At 37.3% G+C, this 22634-nt stretch overlaps 1 protein-coding gene across 1 annotated transcript in view; it reads right to left on the bottom strand.

Moving 5' to 3' along the window:
- Nucleotides 1-242: 242 nt before the first annotated feature.
- The window catches only part of SH2D4B (SH2 domain containing 4B), a 66706-nt gene continuing 44314 nt past the window's right edge, over nucleotides 243-22634 (bottom strand). Inside the window, exons 7-8 of the mRNA XM_086752379.1 lie at nucleotides 4333-4553; nucleotides 243-656 (exon numbers count right to left, since the gene is read on the bottom strand). Coding sequence (XP_086608505.1) covers nucleotides 564-656; nucleotides 4333-4553 — 314 coding nt within the window. The 3' untranslated portion in view covers nucleotides 243-563. The remainder of the gene's footprint in view (nucleotides 657-4332; nucleotides 4554-22634) is intronic.

The following is a 22634-nucleotide window of genomic DNA, read 5'->3' as shown; positions in this document are numbered from 1 at the left end:
TGTGGTGAACTTTGTAGGACTGAATTCAAAAGCACAACGGCAAGTTTCCAGCTACACCTAACCATTTAAGCAATCACAGACTGCAAAGGACATTTTAAGACTGCTTCTCTTGTTATCAAAAGTGCACCATTAAGTAATGAGATTGTCAACAGAAACTGACAAACATTGCTTTGGAAAAAAAAGAATCTGCCCCCAATATTGGTACTTCATGTAGTACTTTATAAACAGCTCCCACCCATACTTCTTCCTGCATTTTGCATTTTCAATCTCAGACATTAAGGAAATTAAGATAAGAACTTAGCATTCAGTGCAATTGGCCACAACCTCTTTAATAATTTCTGGGAATACTCCTCATTTGTAATTTGCCAGTAATTTCTCACCTTTAAAATGTTAGCAATATGAATAATGATGATAATTCAGATGCAAACCAGGATCTAATGAGGATACTTTTTGGCCACAAAAATAGTGGCTTTGGAAGTTTGTTAACTACTTTTCAGTGTTTACTTTTGTAGCTATCTATTACTGCAGCTATCCAGAATGCATTCCTGTTAGTCCTGGCTCAGTTATTCAAATAAAGGGCTGTAGTCTGGTGGATTCTTCTGCTGTCCACATGGCTCCAGTAGTAACTCCCCACCTGAGGATGTGATGATTTCTTCCTAGAAAGATAAAACCAATTAAATTGTCATTTATAGATGTCTTAAACCTTTCCCTGTCTTCTAAGAAAAGCAACTTATAGCAATAAAGACCACCACCCCACTGTAATTAGTAACCCATTATGAATAAAAAATTGATAAAATAAGTACAGATCCACAAAGAGATCCTATCAACTATTCATTTTCTTCATGCTTTGTTTATCTTGTACTTGTGCCACTAGTAACTTGTGCTAGTATCAAATACTAAAATCAAATAGCTGGTGTACAAAAAAAAAGGCTGTGATTTGCACTACCTGCAAGTTGCTACGCTACTCAAGAAAAACACCTACAAATGCCTAGATGTCTATAAAGGATGTTCTCAAGGATTAATTTAACAGACATATGCCAGCCCTACTATGCTACTCCCATAGTCATTGGGATGAAGGAAGCTTCCCCAGGCATACCGAGCAAGAGCTCAATGTTGAGTGCTCACACACAACGGTAACAGCTTTCTGACTGATTATAGAGAGATGAAAGATATCAACCTTGCTAGGGTAAAGACAATCTTTACAAATAGCACCTATTCTCATGAATTAAATACCAACATGTCAAGTCTGTCATTCCAGGAATTTATTATCAAAGTGAATAAAAAAAAAAAATTACTGGAAAAGTAGAGAACTTGATCTTTACACTTATTCCTAGAGTAATGATAGTACATTTTTATTTTCGTAGAAGTTTAAGATTTATAGGTGCACCAAAATCCACCAGAATCCAGAATTATATTGACTAAAACAGCAATCCTTCATCTGAAAGTTTAGATCCAAGTTATGAATCTATACATAGGCCTAACATTTTCAAAATGTATCTAATTTCTTTTGAAATTCAATGGCAATTTGGTGCCTGATTTCCTCAGAACACACACAGGCTCCCAGTTGTGGTTCCTTCCCAATCACTATGTCAGACTGAGGATAAGTTCACAAAGTTACTACTCAAACTAAATGCTTTTGAGAAGGTTATGAGGAAGTGAATACAAAGATTTAGCAACTACCTTGGCTGTGTTATTGCTGCTTTCCACACAGTATTTAAATGCAAATAGTAATAAGCGAAAAGGCACACTCATACCCTCTTGTGTAAGACGTTTATTCTTCCAGCTAACAGTTACAACCCCCTTGTATCTGCCAGCTGAGTTGCCTGAGTGATCTCTGCTTAATTTTTTTTTTTAATCAAAATGAAGCAGTTTTAGGTGAATAAATATAAGCAACTAAAAAAGTAGTTATGCCAGCCCTGCTTATTTTGACTGAAAGTGAAAAGGACCCTCAAAGAGAAGTCCATGCAACTTTTGGGGTGGGAAAGTATACTTACTCTTGCCAAAAATAGTCCCAAGGAAGCAGCAACTTTTCCAAACAGTACAGCAATAGCTGCAAAAGAAAGTGTGCCTGCAACACAACCATTTACATAACGATTGCATAGCTGGTTACCAGAAGGCTTTGGGACACTTGACAATATACTTCACCAGCAAGGGCAGGCAGAAAAGCTTCAAAGAAAACCATGCGAGAGACAGGATGTCTCCTGAAGTGGTTGCCAAAGAGACTAGTTTAATATAGCCGGTAAGCTAGACAACTAAAAGAGAATTGTGTGGTGACTTAAAGGTGAACCAATTTCTCTGACAGGCTTACTACAGGGGAAGCTATTAACTATTATCAGGGGACAGTTAAGAAAACATCTTTTTTGTTGTTGTTGTTTTTAAATGTCAGGAACTAAAAGCTATTCTGCTTCTGACAAGTGCCCTACAGCTGTCTGTAAACAGATGTGTTTCCAGTACAGTGATTGCCTAGGATGAGCTATGATGAAAATATAGGAACAGAGCTGGAGCAGAGGTGGTTGGAATTGGTTGTCACCATGGCCCGTCTCCAGGAGCAGCATACTAGTACAGGGGATACTACTGTAGCCAGAGCTCCTATACCCAATGCCTGATAATCTGCATTTGAGGTGTTGTATGCGTGCTTTTCTTTCTCTGACAAGGCCCTGGTTAGACTTTTTCCAATTGTACTGGGTCTGGCTGGGATGAAGTTAACTTTCTTCACAGCAGTCTGTATGGTGGTGTGTTTTGAATTCGTGGCTAAAAAAAAGCGTTGATAACACACAAACGTTTTGGCTATTGCAGATCAGAGCTTGCATAGCATCAAGATTTTCTATTTTTCCCACTCAGACCCTGTTGGCAGTGAGTCAGCTGGATAGAAGTGAGGAGCTGGCAGGGAACACGGCCCAGCTGGTTGACCCAAACTGGACAAAAGTATATGCCATACCATATAATGTCACGCTAGGCAATAAAAACTGGTATAGAGGAAGAAGGGTGTGGGAGGTTCTGGCTTCCAAGATGGCCATTGAAAGAGAATTTAATCAAATTAGAGGAGGAGGTATTTTTTGGTCAAATGTGACACCTACTATCCTCCCACGTGGAAATAAAATTTGTGGAAATAAAACTTCATAGTGATCTGTGAGGGACACTAAGGCAAGCCTCCTTTGTCTTAACTTTTTATTTGATCTTAAAATAAAGCCATCTCTGTGTGCACACATGCCAGTAGCTAAGATGGGAGAAAGAAGGTGAGGGAGAGGAGACCAACAAAAATCTAACTTTGAGAACAAATTAATCTCTTTCCGTGAACCTGAATGAGTTTGGGATTTTCTGCTCTTGATATTTTGTTTGTTTGTTTGGGGACTTAAAAACTGAAATGTAAGGATTACAGCTGGAAGAAACAGGGTGCAGGTTTGACTGAAGAGATGTTACAAACTAGCTGAAATGAAAGAAAGATTTAAAAGAGAAAGGAAATTACAAGAAAAATAATCTCCACTTAGTGTCTGTGAGACTGAATACTGAAAAAAATAAAAGCTGTGAAGAAAAGGAGGAGCAAAAAATTAACAGAATTAGTTTGAGACAAGAGTGAGAATAAGATAAAAAAGGAAAGAGCTAGAAAAGAGACAATGAAGAGAAATTATAAGGGTGGCTAAGAAGAAAGCAGAATTACAACTAATGAAGATGGGGAGAGATGCAAGATGATGAAAACAACCTACATGATCAGAAACTGCTACTGCTTAGTCACAGTCTGGGAACATGAAACAAGTTAGAGGCAAAGTAATTCAAACCCATCTAAAGTCAAAGACTAGTAATAAATTACTCTGATAAGATTGTTTTGGATTAAAAGGAATGAGCCTTAGCACATCCCTAAAAAAGAATCCCTCCATGTTCCCTTCTTTACTGCAGGGCACACTCTTTTGCTTTTGCACGTTACAGCCCTCACACAAAGGTCGAAAAATGCTGAAATACCATTGAAAGACCTTTCTATGGTATTTCCAATCCCATTTTGCACAGCAGACAGGCTCCAAAAGTGTTAGCTCTGTCAGCCCTTATTAGTGCATTTTTAGCTCAGAAGAGCATGCATTGTGTACAAATCTGCTTAGAAGGGGACACAAATACATGCTGAAGCCTTTGAAAGAAGGGGAAAAGCCTTCTGGCTCACTGCAACAGAAGACACACACAAACTATAAACGTTACAGCTAGGTTTACTGTAGAATATATACATCTATTCTTTTCCCCACTATGGTTGCTTCTACATTCCAGTGTGGTTTCAAATTACATGGTTCCTCTTTAAATTATTAATCCATTCCACTCAGTTATTGATCTCCACCTAGCAAGTGTTACCTTGTGAAAATCAATAAGATCTGTCAGTGTTGCATGTCGGTTTGGATCTACCCCCAAGAAGCTGTAGAAATCCCCTGAAGCATCAACGAGGAAGTGTTTGAACCCACTTTGCTGGCGATAAGACAACGCGTAGCCCCAGATTTTCTCACTGACTCGCACCAGGAATGTTCCTTCAGATTTATTCATCAACAATTCTTCTGCCTCCTGGCGGCTGATAATACCTGGCAAGAAAAAAAACCTATGGTTATACAGATAACAGGTCTATTAGAGTAAATAAAATGCAACAAATACAGAGCAGAAGTGAAATTAAAATGACATGACTTTTCAAGATTGAAATTTTTATAGGAAGAGTTAGAGCTATGGAGGTAATGTTTATGCTATTTGCTTCCAAAGGATAGCTGTAAGAATTCTGATGGAGTCTGGTGGGATATGCTTTTTAATATCTGATTAAGAATTGTTTTTTTCCATCCACACTGCTTTTTCAAAAGAAGTGCATGAATACAACCAGCCTGTCAGACCAGTGAATTCTGCACAAGTGAGCATTTAGCAGACTGGCATGGTTTGGCGGTTCAATTTGAATTTGCAATACATTGCTGATATTTGCAATTGTATTGCAGTACTTCTGACTGTGTTGCCTTACAACTGTTTTATAGGTCCTAAAGAAGGAACATTAAGCAAGTGCCAGGAGAAAAAAGCATTTGTCTGCTTTTGTACATCCATACACACAAACATCCATAGATCCATCTAGATAAATTGGAGCACAAAGAAATCAAACCCTACAACTAACAGAGCTGCTAACAGAGATGAGTATGTTAGATTGCTTATTCACGGGTTTGCATTTCTGGGGAACATTGTCAAAGAGGAAAACAAGAAACAAAGATGATAGTCTTTTCCTTCTGGGACCTTTCAGGCTTAATATCAGAGAAATAGTCTCCTCTAGTTACAAACTGTAGCCATGAGCTAAATAGAGTACCAACAGAAAGAAAAGATTGAATATTGCATTTGTTGACCAGAAGTGAGCTTGTCTTTACAATTCACAATGAGCAATAATGAGTTATGCACCTTGCTCTGGGACAAAAGAAGACAAAATTAGTTGGGGTTTCTTGCAGTACATAACAGTCATCCTGTGGTCATTTTCTGTATGAGCTAATTTACTTCTCTGGACAAATTCAATTAGGGAACAAAATCTCCCCATATCCTAGTCACCAAGCAGTTGTTTTATAGGTGAATTCATTCCTTTGCTGTATGACGAACTTACTTGACAGGGGAAAAGAAGGATCACAAATTCAGATTTTCAGAAAAGAGAAAAGTTTAACAGGAGAACTTTCCCATTTTATGCTTCTATGTTGGAAAAATCTTCATCTGTCTTTTTCTTTCTGATCCTAGGACACAACACTGAAGTTGCTGGTACTTCTGCTTGCAAACAGGGTAAAATAGATAAACGCTATTCTGATCACATCCCACATAAAAGTCGTGAACAGAATTGCACCAGCACTGAACCAGGTCTTACCATCCATCTAGAGAGCCTGCTTCCAATTTGTCTGGTAGGCCTTGATGATGGTAAGCTCATGTCTCATAATTATCTGTGAAATACCAGATGCTCAGTTTAATCGGGAACAGATGTTGAATTAGGCCATCCTGAATGTGAACATGGCACAAACGTCAATAAATAATATATGTACATGTTCCAAAATTACTCTCCGTGAAGCTAAACTTTCTCAAAACAATACATGTAGTATTTAATGGAACTGCTTGTCATTGTAGAATCCGACACATGTCCTAGTGAGAGTTCCACGGAGTCCAATACTGAAAAGTTACATTGTTTTAGTGTAATAATAACCATGCAAAGAGGGGCCTACCTGAAAGACCAAAGTTTGGGATCCTCTAATTAAGTCCACAAGGAAAACTATGCCTTCCCCACAGGAAGGGACTGAGGAGATCTAGGCCCTAAAAGCAAGCATTGTGTGATGCTAGGAAAGATAGAAAAACATCACCTTGTTTCCGTTTTTGTCTACTTTGAGGCAATGAATTCCTTTTACAGTTTTAGTTGGTACAATGACGAACATGACAAAGGTTCAATCTCAGTGGGGTTCAGAGGCCCCCACTGAAATATTCTCAGTACTGATAACAAACACGAGCATATATACTCTGCTGAGTGACCTACAGCTGTTTTTTCTGGAGGATGTTATTACATCATTTTTGCACCACACAAATAAATAAACAGACAATAAACATGCAAACATAGGCATTAGTTTAGAAACAGCATGCAACTGGTCAGCCAACAGTGGCAAGTAATGCACTTTGCAAAACTAAAAACAGTTTTATTGGAGGAATTCCAAGATGAATTTTTAGAAATTCTTGAACTCTGTTCAAATGAAAAGATAGTACTAATATGAATCCATATGATACAGCATATTACGTGAAGCTGTATCACTAGATCCCAATACCAGGTGCCACATGCCAAGAATTATACACAAAAAAATTATTCTGAAATCACACTGTTAAGGCAAATATCCAGTCTTCTCTCAAATTGCCTTAATTTAATTATACAATGAAAGGTTTTATTAGTGATTATGATGCCTACTTCCTTGACAAATCTCTGCTAGAAATACACGCAGATAAGCCACACTAACAAGCTCAGAACATTCAAGGATACAGGAAAACCTAAACAGTTCCATCACCAGCAAATACCACATTAATCCAAATAATCAATATTTATACTGTAATTCTTGATTACCATGCTGGTAAGTTTTGGGATAGGAACTGGGTGCTGGTACAGGGAGGCCTTCTGTAAGCAGTGTCAGAACTGTTATGCAGCCCTGCTAGGGAATGAGGTGGCCTAGACAATTTAGCACCTATAAAAATAGAGGGTTTGCAAAAACAGAGAGTTGTGAAAAGAAGAGGGTTTGTATTATATGGAGAACATTATTCTTATGATATTTCTAGGGTTTGAACAACCATCACTATCAGGCATATAATATGAAATTAATTTAGCATCGATTAGTTTAACGCTAAACAATCCTTTCACCTGCTCTCAACTCCCACCAGTAGAGCTAAAACACTGCAGGCTTCCACATGATGCTATCTTCTTTGCCAGACCTTATTTTTGTTCTGGGCACTTTATATCATTGAGTAGGTGAGAAATGCTACATTGCTCACGGCCAAGTTCTTTTCTGTTTTAATTCTCTTTTCTGCTAAAGATGGTGTAATAAATTATCAGCCAGCTGCTTTCTTCCCTTTTTCTCTCCTGATTCTGTTAACAGCTCATGAGAAACCATCTCTCCCCACCACCTCCTCCCTCTCTCTGCCTCACAGTTATTTTATTTTTCACTGGTTCAATTCTTCAGTAGGTGGAGATTGCAGCGATGAAAGTCTCCCTCTACCCTTTAAAAAAACATTATACTGTTCTCAAGACAACTTGAAAAAAAGTGGCACTGCTCGCTCCTGAGATGGCTGTAGAGAAATAAACAACATCTGTGAAACCCCTACATGAACATTTAAAATTGTTTGCACTGAAGTCAAGAAACTTTGGTTCCCAAGGCTCTACTAAGAGGTTTAGAATCACAGACGCTCTTATTTGTGCTGGTTAGGATATTAATTGGAAATATTATCTGGAAAAGAAAACACTGATGCTTTGAAAGCTAATTTTCCCCTCTGTCTAATTCTTGCTAATCTCTTAAAAAAAAGAAAAAAGGCAACATCTTCACTTTGTGTAAAGCAGCACTGTATCAAAAGCAGTAATCCTTTCACATAAGCACAACTTTGCAAATCAGTCATTTGAATAAATACTTCACAATTAATCAATCTATCATCAGTATCATCGTTTTATCACATCATGTGGCCAAATACACAGCAGAGTATTTGGACAGCAGTTAGCTACCCTATGAAACTTCTTCTACCTGTCATGCCTGATATAATTTCTCTCAGAGTATAGAAACTGCTGTTGTCTGTTATAAACTGTAAAAGAGCAGTAGGGTTTTGACTGGGAGAGGATCAAAGGTGTAACTAACTCCTCTTGAAAGCATGGAAATCCTGTCAGCTGGCTTGAGTTTTAGCCCCCTGCCTCCCAAATTCACTCCATGCATCTGTCATGTTATGTGCATCTACGTGTCCACTTTAAACTTGCTAGCTTTGCAATGCTTATACATATTAACATTTTGGATTCTTAGCAAGAGAAAAACATTTTGGAAGACAGTTATTTGAAATCACAGGACATTCATCATCAACTGACATGTTCCTAATTAACAGCTTCATTTTAAAATACAGTGCCTGTAATGACAATTTGTAGATGATAGACAAGTTTTAACATTTTTGTTGTAATTATGTGCTTTTGATGGTCACCAATCTTCCAAAAAGGAAAAAGAACATTCTAACATTTGGAGTATACTAAGCTCACGTGGGAACTTCAGAGCCCATTATGAATTTAGTGGGCACAGCTAAGAAATCTCAATGCTGCCTTCCAAGTTTACAGCAGCCTCAATAGCAGAAAATGCTATTCTGAAATATTAAGCAATGACACTTCATCTTCCCACTCTTCTCTCAGCATTATCCTACATACATCCTTGAGTGAAATTCAAGAGGTGAAATACATAAATATTTACTAAGTGAATGCCATAATAAGCATAAATCCAAACTAGAAAAGCTGATAAACTTTGTCAAGAAGGGAAGACTATAAACGAGAAGTCCATTGTTGTAGTCTACTAGTGGTCTAATGTACCACATCTAATAACAATGTCAATATGTAAATATAATTTGGCCTTTAATGATCTATATATTTTTAATATGTATATGTGCATTTATATATGCCAGGAGGTCGACTAAGATTAGAGGGACAGCAGGTATAAACACAGCCCAGAAGCAGTCATTTACCCTTCTGCAATAGGAGCTATTTGCTTAGCCGATGTTTTCTCTTTTCATATTTTTTCATTAGCTTGATCTCAAACACTCCAGTGCATGAGGTTTTACTTGCAGAGCGAAAGCGTCACGAATACTGGCATGAATAAATATTAATAAGAGCATTTGTGCCAAAAGTGCTGTCATGACCATTATGAAAAGCCTTCTATTTCATGCAAAATTGATTCGTTGAACAATTATGAATATTCACAGGTAATCAATGAAGAGGAAGGAGACTCATCCTGTTTATACAACTTAAGACATCTAACTGGGGAAGTGTGTGATTTAGGTCACCAATCAAAATTAGGAGCAGGATCTCAAACACAGAGAAGCCAATACCAGTATCTCTTTTGTTTTCAATGGGATTAGATCAAAGCCCATATGAATACAAATATTCCTGGCAATCATTACATGAATAACTCACATGCTAAAGGTCATACAGACACATGTCACCTAGAGCAAGTGTAAATAATAAATAAATGAGTAAACACAAGGATTTACGAGGAGTTAGCAGATAACTCCCAAATAATGTACAAGACTATATTTGTCCAATTATACAGGCAGATCTAAACAGTAATTTAAAAGACAGTGACAAAATGGCACAAGTGTTCGAAGTACCAGTTTGCTAAGCACCAGCCAATCCCTTCAATTCTTTGGAACCAAAAAATTGAGCTAGACAGATATACTACTATAACTATACCATTTGGAACAAAATGTTTTCCCAAAGGGAAACGAACAAGTGAATTCTCCAAAAATTTCCAAATAAATTTCCTCTGAGACTTAATTTAAGAGTCAAAATTTGGGTTATACCTCACCTCGTAAAAAAAACTGAAACAAATTTCAGAACAAATCACTATAAAAGCTTGAAAATAAATTTGTATAGAATAGATTTTAGGGTCTTGGGTATTTCTAATCAAAACAGAAAAGTTCTGGTTTGAAGAGAGGAAAATATGTCATAGGTTTTTCTGCCTACATCATTATAATAACAAGAATAATGTAGTTGGAAGTAAAGACTCAACCTACTTGGGGCCAAATCACGAATAACGGCAATCGGTTTTGAAAGAAATAATCAGAAAAGTAACCAGAAATTCAGGACAGATTAATCCAACTGCAGGCAGCATGGTTTCAGAAGAGCTAACAGCCTGTGTTAGCATGCCAGCATTAACACAAACCACTGTGCAAGAACAGCCAGTAAGAACACTCACCTATGAGCCTCATGGAGGGGGGCATAGATTTCAGAGCCCACAGCAAAGGAAGATATACATGAGGAACAAACAAAAGCTAAGATGAAGAATGAAGCTGGAGAACTAAGGTTTAGAATATATCTGACCTTTTTTAGATCCCATAATAAGGTGGGACAGCAAAGGCTTGAAACAAACATTGGAATGCATGACACTAGAAGTCAGCTCTGGTCTAGGAGAAGGTGAAAAATCCAGTTCCTTTAACCACACAAAGATCAGATGCATAAAAACAGGGAAGATGAAGTGATTGCTTCCCTGCAGTGCAAGAACTAGAACAGCTATAGTTTATGCTCTCAAGGAAAAGCAGTCTCTACATCACTCAAAGCAATAGTTTCCTCAGGTTGACTTTTTCAATTCTCTTCCACAGGTGCAAGTCTATATGTAGACTCTTAAGCTGACTGAACATACTTATGGTGGTTAATTGGGAAGGACACAATTAATCTACAAAACTATGATGTTTAGAATGAATGCTTTATGTTATCCATGAGACCAATGTCACGTACAATTTAAAGAACATTGTTATCAGTTATGGTGGTTTATGGAGTGATCTTCAACTGAAATAGCCAAAGGATAACGTACATATCTAGGTCCTACCTTGTAATTCCTCCGGCATTTACAGCAGGAGTAGCATGCACAACTAAATACATGCACAAATACTTGCAGCAATAGGATTTTACAGTGTGCCACTCTATTCAAAAGGTTTCATCCTCTCCTTCCTTTTAGTCACAATACTTCTTTGGATAGTGCGACAAAACAAATAGTGAAAGAAGAGATCAATAGCATTGTGTGAAAAAAGCTATGGCTGAGAGATAACAATAGCTCTGCCTCTGCTATTTCAGAACAGAAGCAATAAAGACTGAAAAGCAAAGCAAGGGAGTAAATCAAAGATGGCTGGTAATAGAAACAAAGCTGTTGAAGCTATTCACCATCTGCTGTTAATGCAGGATAAACTCACGTGGGACTAGATCTTCAAAAGAGTTCTGCTCCCATTTAGGCATCAAAATAAATGGACAGGGTTTGTGTTGGGTTTTTTTGTTTTGTTTTGTTTTAAGTAAAACAACCAAACAAAAAAAAAAAAAACCCAAAACAACCAGCACAATGACTGGGTTTTTTCCTAAATCTGGGCACAAGTGTCATGGCAAGAGCCCAAGAGCCAAGAGGTGCTGAGTTCCTATGAAATGCTTTTCCTCCTTACAGCTGGTGAGAATGTAGATATTTAATGCTGTGCTGCATGTTGGTAATCTGATTTCAAAGTCCTAGCATCCACAGATATTGCTAAGCATCCAGTATCCACAATATTGCTAAGTAAGAGGGTACAGGCCACTGTACTGATAATAGAGAAAAGATGTCCAATAGGTGACAAAAAGAAAACCCTAAAATATGAGTAAACAAACTAAAATCTACATGTCTGCATAGAACTGCAATGGGAGACAAAGCTGGGATGTATTTAGAAATCAACAGGTAAAATGCACATTTGAAATACACTGGCCATGTCACTGAGTACTCAGTGGTCAGTATGGCACCAGCCTCCTCTGAGGTGCACAGGCAAAGCAAAGCAACACTGGTTAGGGAGCCTCTGCAGAAACTTTTCTTTGTTCCACATTTACCACCCTTTATTCTGCACAAGCTCAGGAGCAATGCATGCAGCAGCATACCTAAGATAAATCTGTGCTGTTCAAAGGTGAGCAAGAGTCCATTACCCATTCTTCACCGTTACTCTCCTTTGTAGCCATCCTGGTAGGTTTAAGATATACGCAGGACTGGGAAACAACACATCAGTGAATCTCAGCTACCACCCCAGTGCGCCTTGCTCATTATGGAAGGTAAGCTCTGGGCTATGTACAGACATGTACAGAAAACCAAGGCCCAGAGGAATAATGTTTTTCTGATGGCAAGAGATCCCTTCAGGCAAGGATGAGGCACACTGATAATGCACCATGCCCTGAACAAGCTCTCCTTGAAGACTTACGTGGTGCATAGGACTATCTTGAGCCTCTATACACAGGAGAAATTCACCAAGAAGGAGCATCATATGAAAAAAAATATAGGCCTGTTTTGTTGTTTGCGGGGTCTGGTTTTTGTTGTTGTTGTTTGGGGTTTCTTGTTGTTGTTGTTGTTTTTGGGGTTTTTTAAAATAATATAGATTAATCTCTCTGTTCTGTCAGGATAAATCAGTTATTAGAATAAAGAAAACTCAAACATCAGAAGCTTTAATTCCCTAAGGCTGAGATTTCTTAAAGCAATTAAAAACCTACTGAAATTCTGGAGGAAATGGGTGCCTTACTCCCCTGGGAATCTTTGAAAAATCCTGTCTAAACGAGTAATGCAGTTATTATGGGTATTTTCCTACAGGTTTACAGAAAATCAGCTGTGCTACATCCATTGCTGCCAGTGTGGCTCACAGTTAATTCCCTATGCACTCTGCAGAAAATATACCCCTTAATTGTCTCCTTTAAAGTTCATTCTATATCCAAACTACCAAATACAGTAAAAACCCTTTATACGCACTGTCAAAATATTTACACCATATTCACTAACAAGCAGCGCAGCACATAAAAGATAGGCGTTTGCGTTACATGCCTGAATACACCACTGGTATAATAGAGCTATAAATTTCGCTGTTAATGTCTCCTCAAAGCGTAGTGTTGGTTTCTTTCTTTCCTTCCTTTCAGATTAGCCTATAGAATGAATTAGCCAGGAGGAAAACAAAGACTTCAATCTCTCTCTTCTCTTTATACATTATTAATTGTCACCTGTCAGAGGAGAAAAGGCAGCAAAAAAGACCTTTAACCTTTTATCTCATATATATAATTCTTGATTTTTTTTCTTTAGAGATGAGCTCTTCTCACCTGAAATCCCTGCATTAAACCTCTGCTATTACCCTTTAATTTTTGTGAGTTTTCTCATCTTAACAGCTTCTGAGAAGAAGCTCATTTAAAAAAAATGTAACAGTTAACCATTCCATTTTCAGCAGTTTCTCAAACTGTGTTCTCTGTGTATAGATTACTATGTACCATCAGCAAATTGATGGAATTTTAGGAGAAAAAATATTCAATTTTGTATTGTTTTCACTGAGTAAATTACGTTCTAGTAAAGTCAATGGAATATCAACAACAAGGAGGTTCCTAGCATCTAAATAGGATGCCTTATATAAACAGTACAAATATTCTTGATAATTATGTTTTTTCTTTGCTGATAGGATGATTGGAAAATAAGAAAATTGTTTTGTTTTGGGTTTTTTTTGATAAAAATTTTAAAACATCAGTAAATACTTCCAGGCCTATATAAGCATTTTAGATGTTGTTAAAGGCAGTTGATATTTCCTGCAGGTAGCACAGAAAATAAGCATATTGCGGATGTCTTCAAACTCTAAATAAGAAATAAACATGCTTTGAGAAAATATCAGTACATTAATCCATGTAGGGAACTTTGTTACAAATATTATTCCTGTAGGATGTGTTCACCTCCTTACAATACAGATGGGATTGAATTTTTATTTCTATTATGTATGAGAAAGATAGCCAACTATCCAGACTATCAATAAACTTTTGTGATAGGTGTGTGATGCAACATATGCAAAGTAGATATTAAGGCCTTACTGTACCTTCTGAAATATTAAAATTTGCTTAATCAGTAAAGCACACAGAAATACCTCACTAGAGCAGCCTGACAGGGCTAGAAATAGTACAGTGGTGTAATACAAAACCGCTGTAGAGCAAAGAAGCTGGTTTAAGCTCTGATCCTGGTCCAGCAAAAAGAAATAGATCTGTTCTGGTACAGTAGTCACTGATCTTGTGTTTTGTGTGAAAATTGAAAAGCATGGCAGTTTTTTAGAAGGTTAGTGGCCAGTATTCACCATCCTCTCTCCAGGCAGACAAAAATATTTGCATTTGTTCAGTCTTGGTCTTGCAAGCAACAGAGGAAAAATAAAAGGAAATTCTAGCCTGTGGGCATCATTTGCAAGCACTTCTTAACCACTTCACTTGTTTACATTACTCACCTTGTTACTTCTCATTTAAATCCTCAAATTCTGCTGAGTTTGAAAATGAGAGAGAAAATCTTCTGGTCTGCAAATGAGATCTAAATTAAGGAAAAAGATGAGAAAGCTGATCTGCACGAGGAGAGGATGAAAGAGCAAAAGCCCTCCTGGGATCTATTTATGTCCTCGTAGCTCCAGCCATCGTAAGTCCTTGTTCCTCCTAAATACTTCTGAGGGCAGCATAGACATGAAAAAACATGGAAGACTGAGCTTTTATCAAACCAATTGCACAAAACAAAGTAAAGACCACAGTGAGATTTTTGTTTACTTTAGATTTCTGTAAAAAGGCAAACTAAAAGAATTAGTTAAAGGTAGTCTCTTCCTGGCTTTGTACCACCCATTCTGAGGCAACACTGCCAGATGACACTCCAGCGTGAATATATGGACCAAAGACAAGGACAATGCATGGAAAAGCGCTACGACGAAACAGCATTGGCTGGGATGACATTCCCACAGAGACATGGTTTCAAAGAGCCTGGCTGAAGGAGTGTTGGGGGTACAGTTCTGAACACACTGAAACTGAGAAAAGTTTGTGAGGTTGGGGGGAATTCTTTCTTGACTCAAAGGCTCCTTTAAAAAAAAAAAAAAGAATTTAAAGAAATATTCATATAAAAGTAGAAATTATTTGCAATTCAAAATTGTCAATCACTGGACATTTTAAACACTCAAGGCACTAGGATCAGAATTGAGTGCAAGTTCTCCGGTTTGCCATACAAGAACCATACAAAAAAAAAAAAAAACCAGGAGGGAAAACTAGCATATTCAGGCATGAGCTAAATTATAAAAAGCCTGAAATTCTTAATGGTTAAAACTCAGAAAACCAGCAGTGCCGCTTTCTTAAGCTTATCTTTAGGAAAAAAAAAAAAAATAAAGGAGTAATTCTCAGGCATTCTTTCCTTCCCCACATTGCCATAAAGCTTGTCAATTAGTCTTGTATAAAAGCAGTAGAATTTCTTCATTACAAAAACAAAGTACATTTAAGAATATCTTCAATACATACTAAGTTTTTTTACAATTTTGGTGAATTAAGATAAAGCCCAATTTGGACTTAGAAGCTGAAGTTACTGTCTTTATTAGAGGGTTGACATATTTTATTTGAGTGCAACAAAGCAACCAAAAATATAGATTTCAGCTTCAGGCAAACAGGAAATATGCTCTAATCCTATTTAGAATAAAACTTAAAAAAAAATAAGTGAGATGTACTGAATGAAAGCACATCCAAAGAACATCTGCAGAACATGCAGATGCTAGTGGTGTAAAAAGGAAGAGAACTGGATTGGCTTTAAACTAGCAGATGTCACTAATACTTCTGTGGATCCAAATAGTTTTCTGTATTATGCATGTCTGCAGCAGAAATAATACTAAATAAATACTTAAATTACTTTCTATGAAGGCAGTTAACTTGCAGTACTACCTAAAACAAACAAGCTTCACAATTACTACTGTGAAACAGAGAAGTATAATTTTGACATGAGTAAGGACTATGAGATACTAAAAATCTGCTTGTATGTAAACTGAAAACCAAATCTCTTCATATATATCCATACTTAGTAAGTTTTATGCAAAGGTCAAATTTCTGCAAACAAACATCTTGAACAGCGTAATGCAAAATGCACGGCTGTGTGGGAAAGGTTTTGCAGTTCTACTGATTAATGACAGAGAGGTGCTATCTAGGTTGATCATATTTTTGAGCATTAGGAATGTTCAGAGCCTTCTTCAGGAGTCTTCCTGGTACATTGCTAGTTTAAATGGCTGTATTTTATGCTAGTATTGATTTGTCATTCAGTATACTGGGAATGCATTAGGAATTCAACTTCATTAATTTAGTGGTCTCACTGTAAGAGCATTTGCCCAATGAACGGGCACTGAAATGTCTAGAAGTTAATTGAGCTACATGATAGTAAACAAAATATCACATTACAGCCCTGACAAGCTGCTAATTTGCTAGAGGTGCTAATGTTTTCCACTGCCCTTTTTATATTGATACTGATTCGTATTGATGTAGCTATAGTATTTTAATTTTAATTTGCCTTTTATCTGAGTATATGGAAGTTAGATTTTGATTCTTCATTGCATCTTACAAGACTCATTAAACCTCTAATTCGACCTCCAGCTCCACCAGCAACGAGAGCTGACTTTTTGATTCTGGGGTCCGTTCTACATCAGCCCTAGAAAGGCACTCAAAGGCTCATTCAGGTGGGTAGGGACCACCTACGGCATCGGCACTAGGATGCAGTAAGCTCTAGCTTCTCTCTTCCCAGGGTATGTTTCCTTGTACCTTATGACATAGCTGAGGGTTGCTGTATGCTCCCAGCATGAAACTATTAATTTCAGGAAGAACCTAAACTATTGTTATGAATTTGATCCACAGTTTACAGCCAATTTGACACACTATTATGAATATACTGAGTAGCTATCAGCTGATAATGGCAATTATGTAGCACAATTGGCTCTGCAATCATCACAACAATTTGTGGCTCTAAGGTGTAAAAACTTTTCAGGAGGCTTTAATGATAATATTCTTGATTGTGAATTAGACTGAAGAAAAGCAGCTGAATGCACTCTCGATTTGTTTTTAAATAATAAAACACCCCTTGGTTATTAACAAAATTATATCCCACGCTCAAAAATAACTAACCAATCCTTCTTTTTATAATGAGATTAATAGATCCAAAAAGTAGGAAAACTATACATGCATACAAATACATGCATGTGTCCATGATGGTCTTCAAAAGCACATATATCTTATATCTTATCTAGATCACTATAATCTCAAATGTGTTGAAGAAGCCGTCAAGATACATTTTCCATAGACCTAAATGACATCTGTAATAGTAAATCACAGTTTCAACAGAGCTCACTCAATAGAAGGAGAAAAATAAAAGTCATGATAAACATGGAGCCCTGGAATTAAAATTTTACAGCTGGTGTTACAAGAGACAACTAAACAGAAAAAATATACTGTGTTCTTTGCTTTTCATGCTTTTTTTCATAGGTGAAGGAAAATGGTTTTGCCTCAAATATATTCCAGTTATGTAACGTTTAAGAATGCATACATTTTTTAGGTAAATTAGCAGTCAAATTTGAAATCTATTTACATCTGTGAGAATCTTCCAGATGACATCACTGAGTTTAGAAGAAATCTCTCTACATGTTTTTTAATCAAGTCATCATTGGAATTTTTATTGCTAAAAGGGATACAAATTTAAATCATATTATATCTGGAGTATTTTCACATATTCAGATGAAAATAGCAGTTCCAGAAAGATTTCTACAAATCAGTTTGATTATGGTATTTTCTGAAGTTACTTAAGAAACTGTACTACTTTATCAAGCTCAAAGGAAAATAAATTTAGGGATAATATTGATAACTAATTCTTCTTCTCACAGAGTTGGCTAGATGTGGGAACTTCAAGCTAACTTTGTTAATTACAGTGCTTTGTAGCTGCTTGCAACATTCTTGCATATTAATTTAGTTACAGTTCCTCACGGGAAAAAGTTACCTTTAATCACTCAATAAACTGAACCAGACACTGAAGCACTGTTGAAAGTCAAATGAGAGTAACACTGGGATAGCAAAAACTTCACACCTAATGAGTGGCAGTGTACCAACTGTGCACAGCTCTTACAGTTATCCAGTTCTGGACATCCTCTAGGGTTTGACCCAGTTCTCAGTTAAGTCACAAAGAAAAAGCCACTAAATAGTCTCATTTCCTACCAGCACTGGAATTAAGGTAAGTGAGCTAGCAGCTATGCTCAAACTCACAGCAGGATAATCTGAATTAGGTGTTTGAAGCCACTTCATAGTAAGCAGAAATGGCTTCATTTGAGGCTCTGAAAAAGTTACAAATAGAAACAAACAGAATTTTTTACTAGATTTCTAATACAAAGTCTGGAACTAAGAGTCCTTCATTTATGCTACATTTCATGAATGGAACTATTACAGTTTACACGATAAGAGCAACTGGACACATACAGTAAGTGTGCAGAACCATTTGTTGCTACCACCATCTTGGCTCTCAAATCTTCCATCTCCACCCTATAAACAGCAGCATGGTTAAGAGAGAAAATAGGAGAGGGAGCTCTGTCTCATGACTAATGGACTATTACTTTCTTGTCTCTTGGACTGAAATATCTATAAATATTTGCAGCTTACTTCAAGTACAAAAGATTCTTTTTATCAAGCAAACTGGAATGAATTTACAACAGCCACATGCACTCATGAAAGACCCATGCTGTGTTTAATAGTGAGAAGCAGTAGTAACAGCAGTGGCAGAATGTTCCATGAAATTATATATAATTTACATCTGAGTCCTCTCTATCACGCACTAAGAATTATTGTGTATTATATTACAGGTGCTAATACTGGATAGCGAGGTAGGGTATGATCCCGTCAGAGTCAGTGTTAATCAGTGTAGTTCTTCTGGAGTTCTGCCTCTTAAAAAGATTCGTGAGTGTGTGATTTGACAGTCCCATTCACTGAAAGGCCAGGACAAGAAGGAAGAACTGGCCTTTCTGAAATCCAAGAGGGAAGAAAGGGGGAACTGTCATACCCTTAACTTTTGTAGGGGAAGGGCAAATTTATGTTCCCCACACTCCACCTCATTCTGCCTCCATGCCAGTGTCATACAGTGAAGTTGCACATACAGGTTAGCTGCCTACAGAGTTGCAGAAATCTCTTCCCTTTGTTTTCATACAATCCCCTACTGTTTATCTCCTGTGGTGAAAGCAGTTTAAGTGTCACAATCTGCTTCTAACCAGGTGCGCCGGAGTTTCGCTAAACCAGCAAAATAATTTTGCGCAGTTGCATGCTTTTCCCCCCTGCAAGACTACACACCATACCTGCTGATATCCTGTTTGAGAGAGCTGTGTTTGCTTATCAGGAAAATAGCATTATTTCAAAGGAGCTGTCAAACTAATAACTTGTAATCTTTTGCCTTGAGGCTGGATCAATAGGACTGCGGTTTCAATACTTTACATAGCAAGACAGAAGGACCAGTAAGAAGGCCATCTGCTGGGAAACCAGTAAAATTTTCTGACCTTGAGTCTGCAAGTATTTGCTGTGCTTTATACAGGAAATACTGCAGATAAAATAATAAATATAACTTAGTCTAGTGTAAGCTGAATAAAATATGTGGAAGTTGGTAAAATAGAAGGCATGTTATTGTCAGTGTGCAGGCAAAGGAACAAGAGCTGGAGGCACGGCTGATAAACAGTTAGATATGGACTAACAATAGCAGGATATCAGCAATTCAAGGTTCTACACAGGACACCTATGGTATGCTAGCAGAGATGGCTGGGAAACATCCAGATACAGCGTTTAAGGATATGCCCTGTGAGCTGAATGTGCTTCAGCTTCTTGTGCTGGTAGTGACCGATGTCTAAGTGCACCTTGTGCATGGATAAACTAACCAATGAACACAGTACAATCGACACCGAAAGGAGAAAGCATGATCCAGCACGTAAGGAACAGACTACAATGTATGTAAAAGGGAATAATAGCTTGGATTCAGGCTGCTGGACAGATGAACAAGGCCTTCTGCGTTTGCTTTGGTCACCATAAACAGTCATCATAACTTCTTCCAGTCTTAGCATAAACAACCTTTTTAGATGGCAGGGCTTTTTACTTGAATCTAACATTCCTTATTTTATTTAAAATTGGTCAGTTTTAAGTCTTTATATATGATTTCTTCCAAATAACTCATGCTTTTATATCACTTGATTTTTATAAACGATTCCTTATCTCCCAACACTAACAGCAGAGCTTTCTGTTCAGGACCACCTCTCCTTTTTGTTTTATGCAATGTGATAAAGAAAGCCTGACTGAAGGAGCTGCAGGAATAGAGATGTGCACTCACACACAGTCCAGTTCAATAAGGAGATAGAACACAGAACTGTAATGTAAAATTACAGGTAAATACGTTAAGCTACTGCAATGGCTTAATAATCATAATTGCTCACTATGGCATGCTCTAATAGTAGCACATGGAGAAGAAAATCTTAAACTGTTTTAAATATCAGGAACAAGAAGTCTTCAGAATGTAAAGCAATTTGATTTTCAATAGCAAAATATTTTTTCATTAAGAGATTGGTAAATTCACCTGGAAGTAAACTCTGTGAAAAAGCTGATGTGTATTCTTCACAAATGCAAAGAATTGTCTGGCACAAACTTGAACTTGAAAGGACTTTTTTTTTTTTTTAAAATCTTTGACTAGCAGTGCACTGTATGGGCACTGCACTTGATCTGTTTGTATCCATGAAACCATTAACACTTCATCAAATGTGTTTTCCCTTTGTGGTCACATGCTCTTTATTACCTCTCATTTTTAGTGTCTACAATAGTTGTTCAGAAACATTGCTGCCTTCTATCTTTAGAACATGCCTAATCTGTAGAATATAGCTTCCAGTTAAAAAGCAGTCAAGAAGGACAATGTATTGTAAAAGAATAAGAAAGCTCATTTCACATTAGCAATTAGCCTATTTACATTAATTATTCAATTGCCTCATTCTACAATTTCCCTGCTGTTCTTTTGTGCTTCCTTTCTCCTTGCAGCATGTTACAGCTCACATTACTTCACTTTGATACTTTGCTCCCTTCCAAGGGGAGCCATGAGTCTGAAACATTTATTTTGTTTGCTAATAACCTCTCTGCATAGACACTTTGGAACTGTAATGGCACTAGAAAAACAATTCCAAAGCCTTAAAGAACTGACAGACCGAAGCAATCATTATGATCTTATTTCTCAGAAAACAGCAAAACACCTCCTATTTCTTAAGGAAGAAGCTGAGAACTGAATTAGAGCTAATGAAGTACTTGGGTTTTGTCGTATGTTATGGATCTGGCTTGACTTGAGACATCCATAATCAAGTACCAGAATCTACCATAGGACCTAAACACTTAACTCCAAATACTGTACTAACTTTGAAAAATACTAACCAAACATCCAGTAGGTTTTTGATAGGAATATGTTCTGGAAATATAAAATACAGCGTTCCATCTCACAAAAAGTAAGCAGATGTTTGTAGCTGTAATCCAACCATATAGAGAATATATATAAAACTGCAACCACACAAACTGGTTTGTGTACAGTGCCCCAATAAAACTTTTATGTGTAGGTTATAAAAATTATTGCTTTATAATTATTTCAAAGTAAAGTAAACTTACAGTATTATTACTATTTAAAGGCCATGGTGCAAAACCAGAGTGAGCCTATGATCAGTCCTTCAAATGCTAGACAGATTTTCCAGTCTGACTTGTCTCATTCAGTGTTTAGCAACCCCTTTATATGATACAGAGGGCTCTCATTCATCCTGCGCAACCCTTGTGATTTGAATATCATTCATCTCTGTCTGGATTCAGCAGTACTGAAAAGCGCAGGACTAAGGAGCCCTGGAAACTCATGCAGTCTGTTTAACCACAGAATAGGGACAACGGGGTGACAGCAGTGCATGCCTCCCCACTCAGGCCTAACAGTACGCCTCAACTCATTTGCTAATGTAGGGTTATGATGAGAGCATAATTAGGTGTCCAAACTCGTTTCATAACTGTTCTTCCTGCCAAGATTCCCAGCAAAGGTAACACTCATTCTTAACAACAGCTTTTGAGAAATCCACATAGATTAGGAATGATGATTAATACAGAATGACTGTGGCATTGCTTGTTTTACACAAGATCAACCAAGTGGCAATAACCATCAACCAGTCGACCTGGGTGTACGCCTGCACTCAGAGCTGTCCTGCAGATGTGTGCAAGATAACAGGTACATTGTAATTGACAGCTTTTACTTTAGCTGGTTTTATCATTTGAGTCAGGAATTCTCTGATTCCATTCTGGATGTTTCCCAATCACAGGATGTTTTAGGTACCAAGCTTTGCATATAGCTATTTCTTGGATGTGTCTTTCAAGGCCTGTGGAAGACAGTGGCAGAGCTCTCAGTGAATTCAGGACATTTTTAACAACATCTTGTATCTTTTTTCCCCAACAAAGTACCCCATCAGCAACAATTCTAGAAGGGGAAAAAATCCTAAACCCAAGTGGCTTAGTTTACTTAAGCAGAGAATCTGTGTACCTTCTCAAATAGAATTAAAAGCTTGAAAATGATAAAGCAGTGAATTAGAAAACAGATCAT

This window comes from Chlamydotis macqueenii, chromosome 7, assembly GCF_036417535.1.
Source record: "Chlamydotis macqueenii isolate bChlMac1 chromosome 7, bChlMac1.mat, whole genome shotgun sequence".
NCBI lineage: Eukaryota > Metazoa > Chordata > Aves > Otidiformes > Otididae > Chlamydotis > Chlamydotis macqueenii.
The sequence above is the reverse complement of the archived record's forward strand: the minus strand, read 5'-3'. Positions and strand labels throughout refer to the sequence as shown.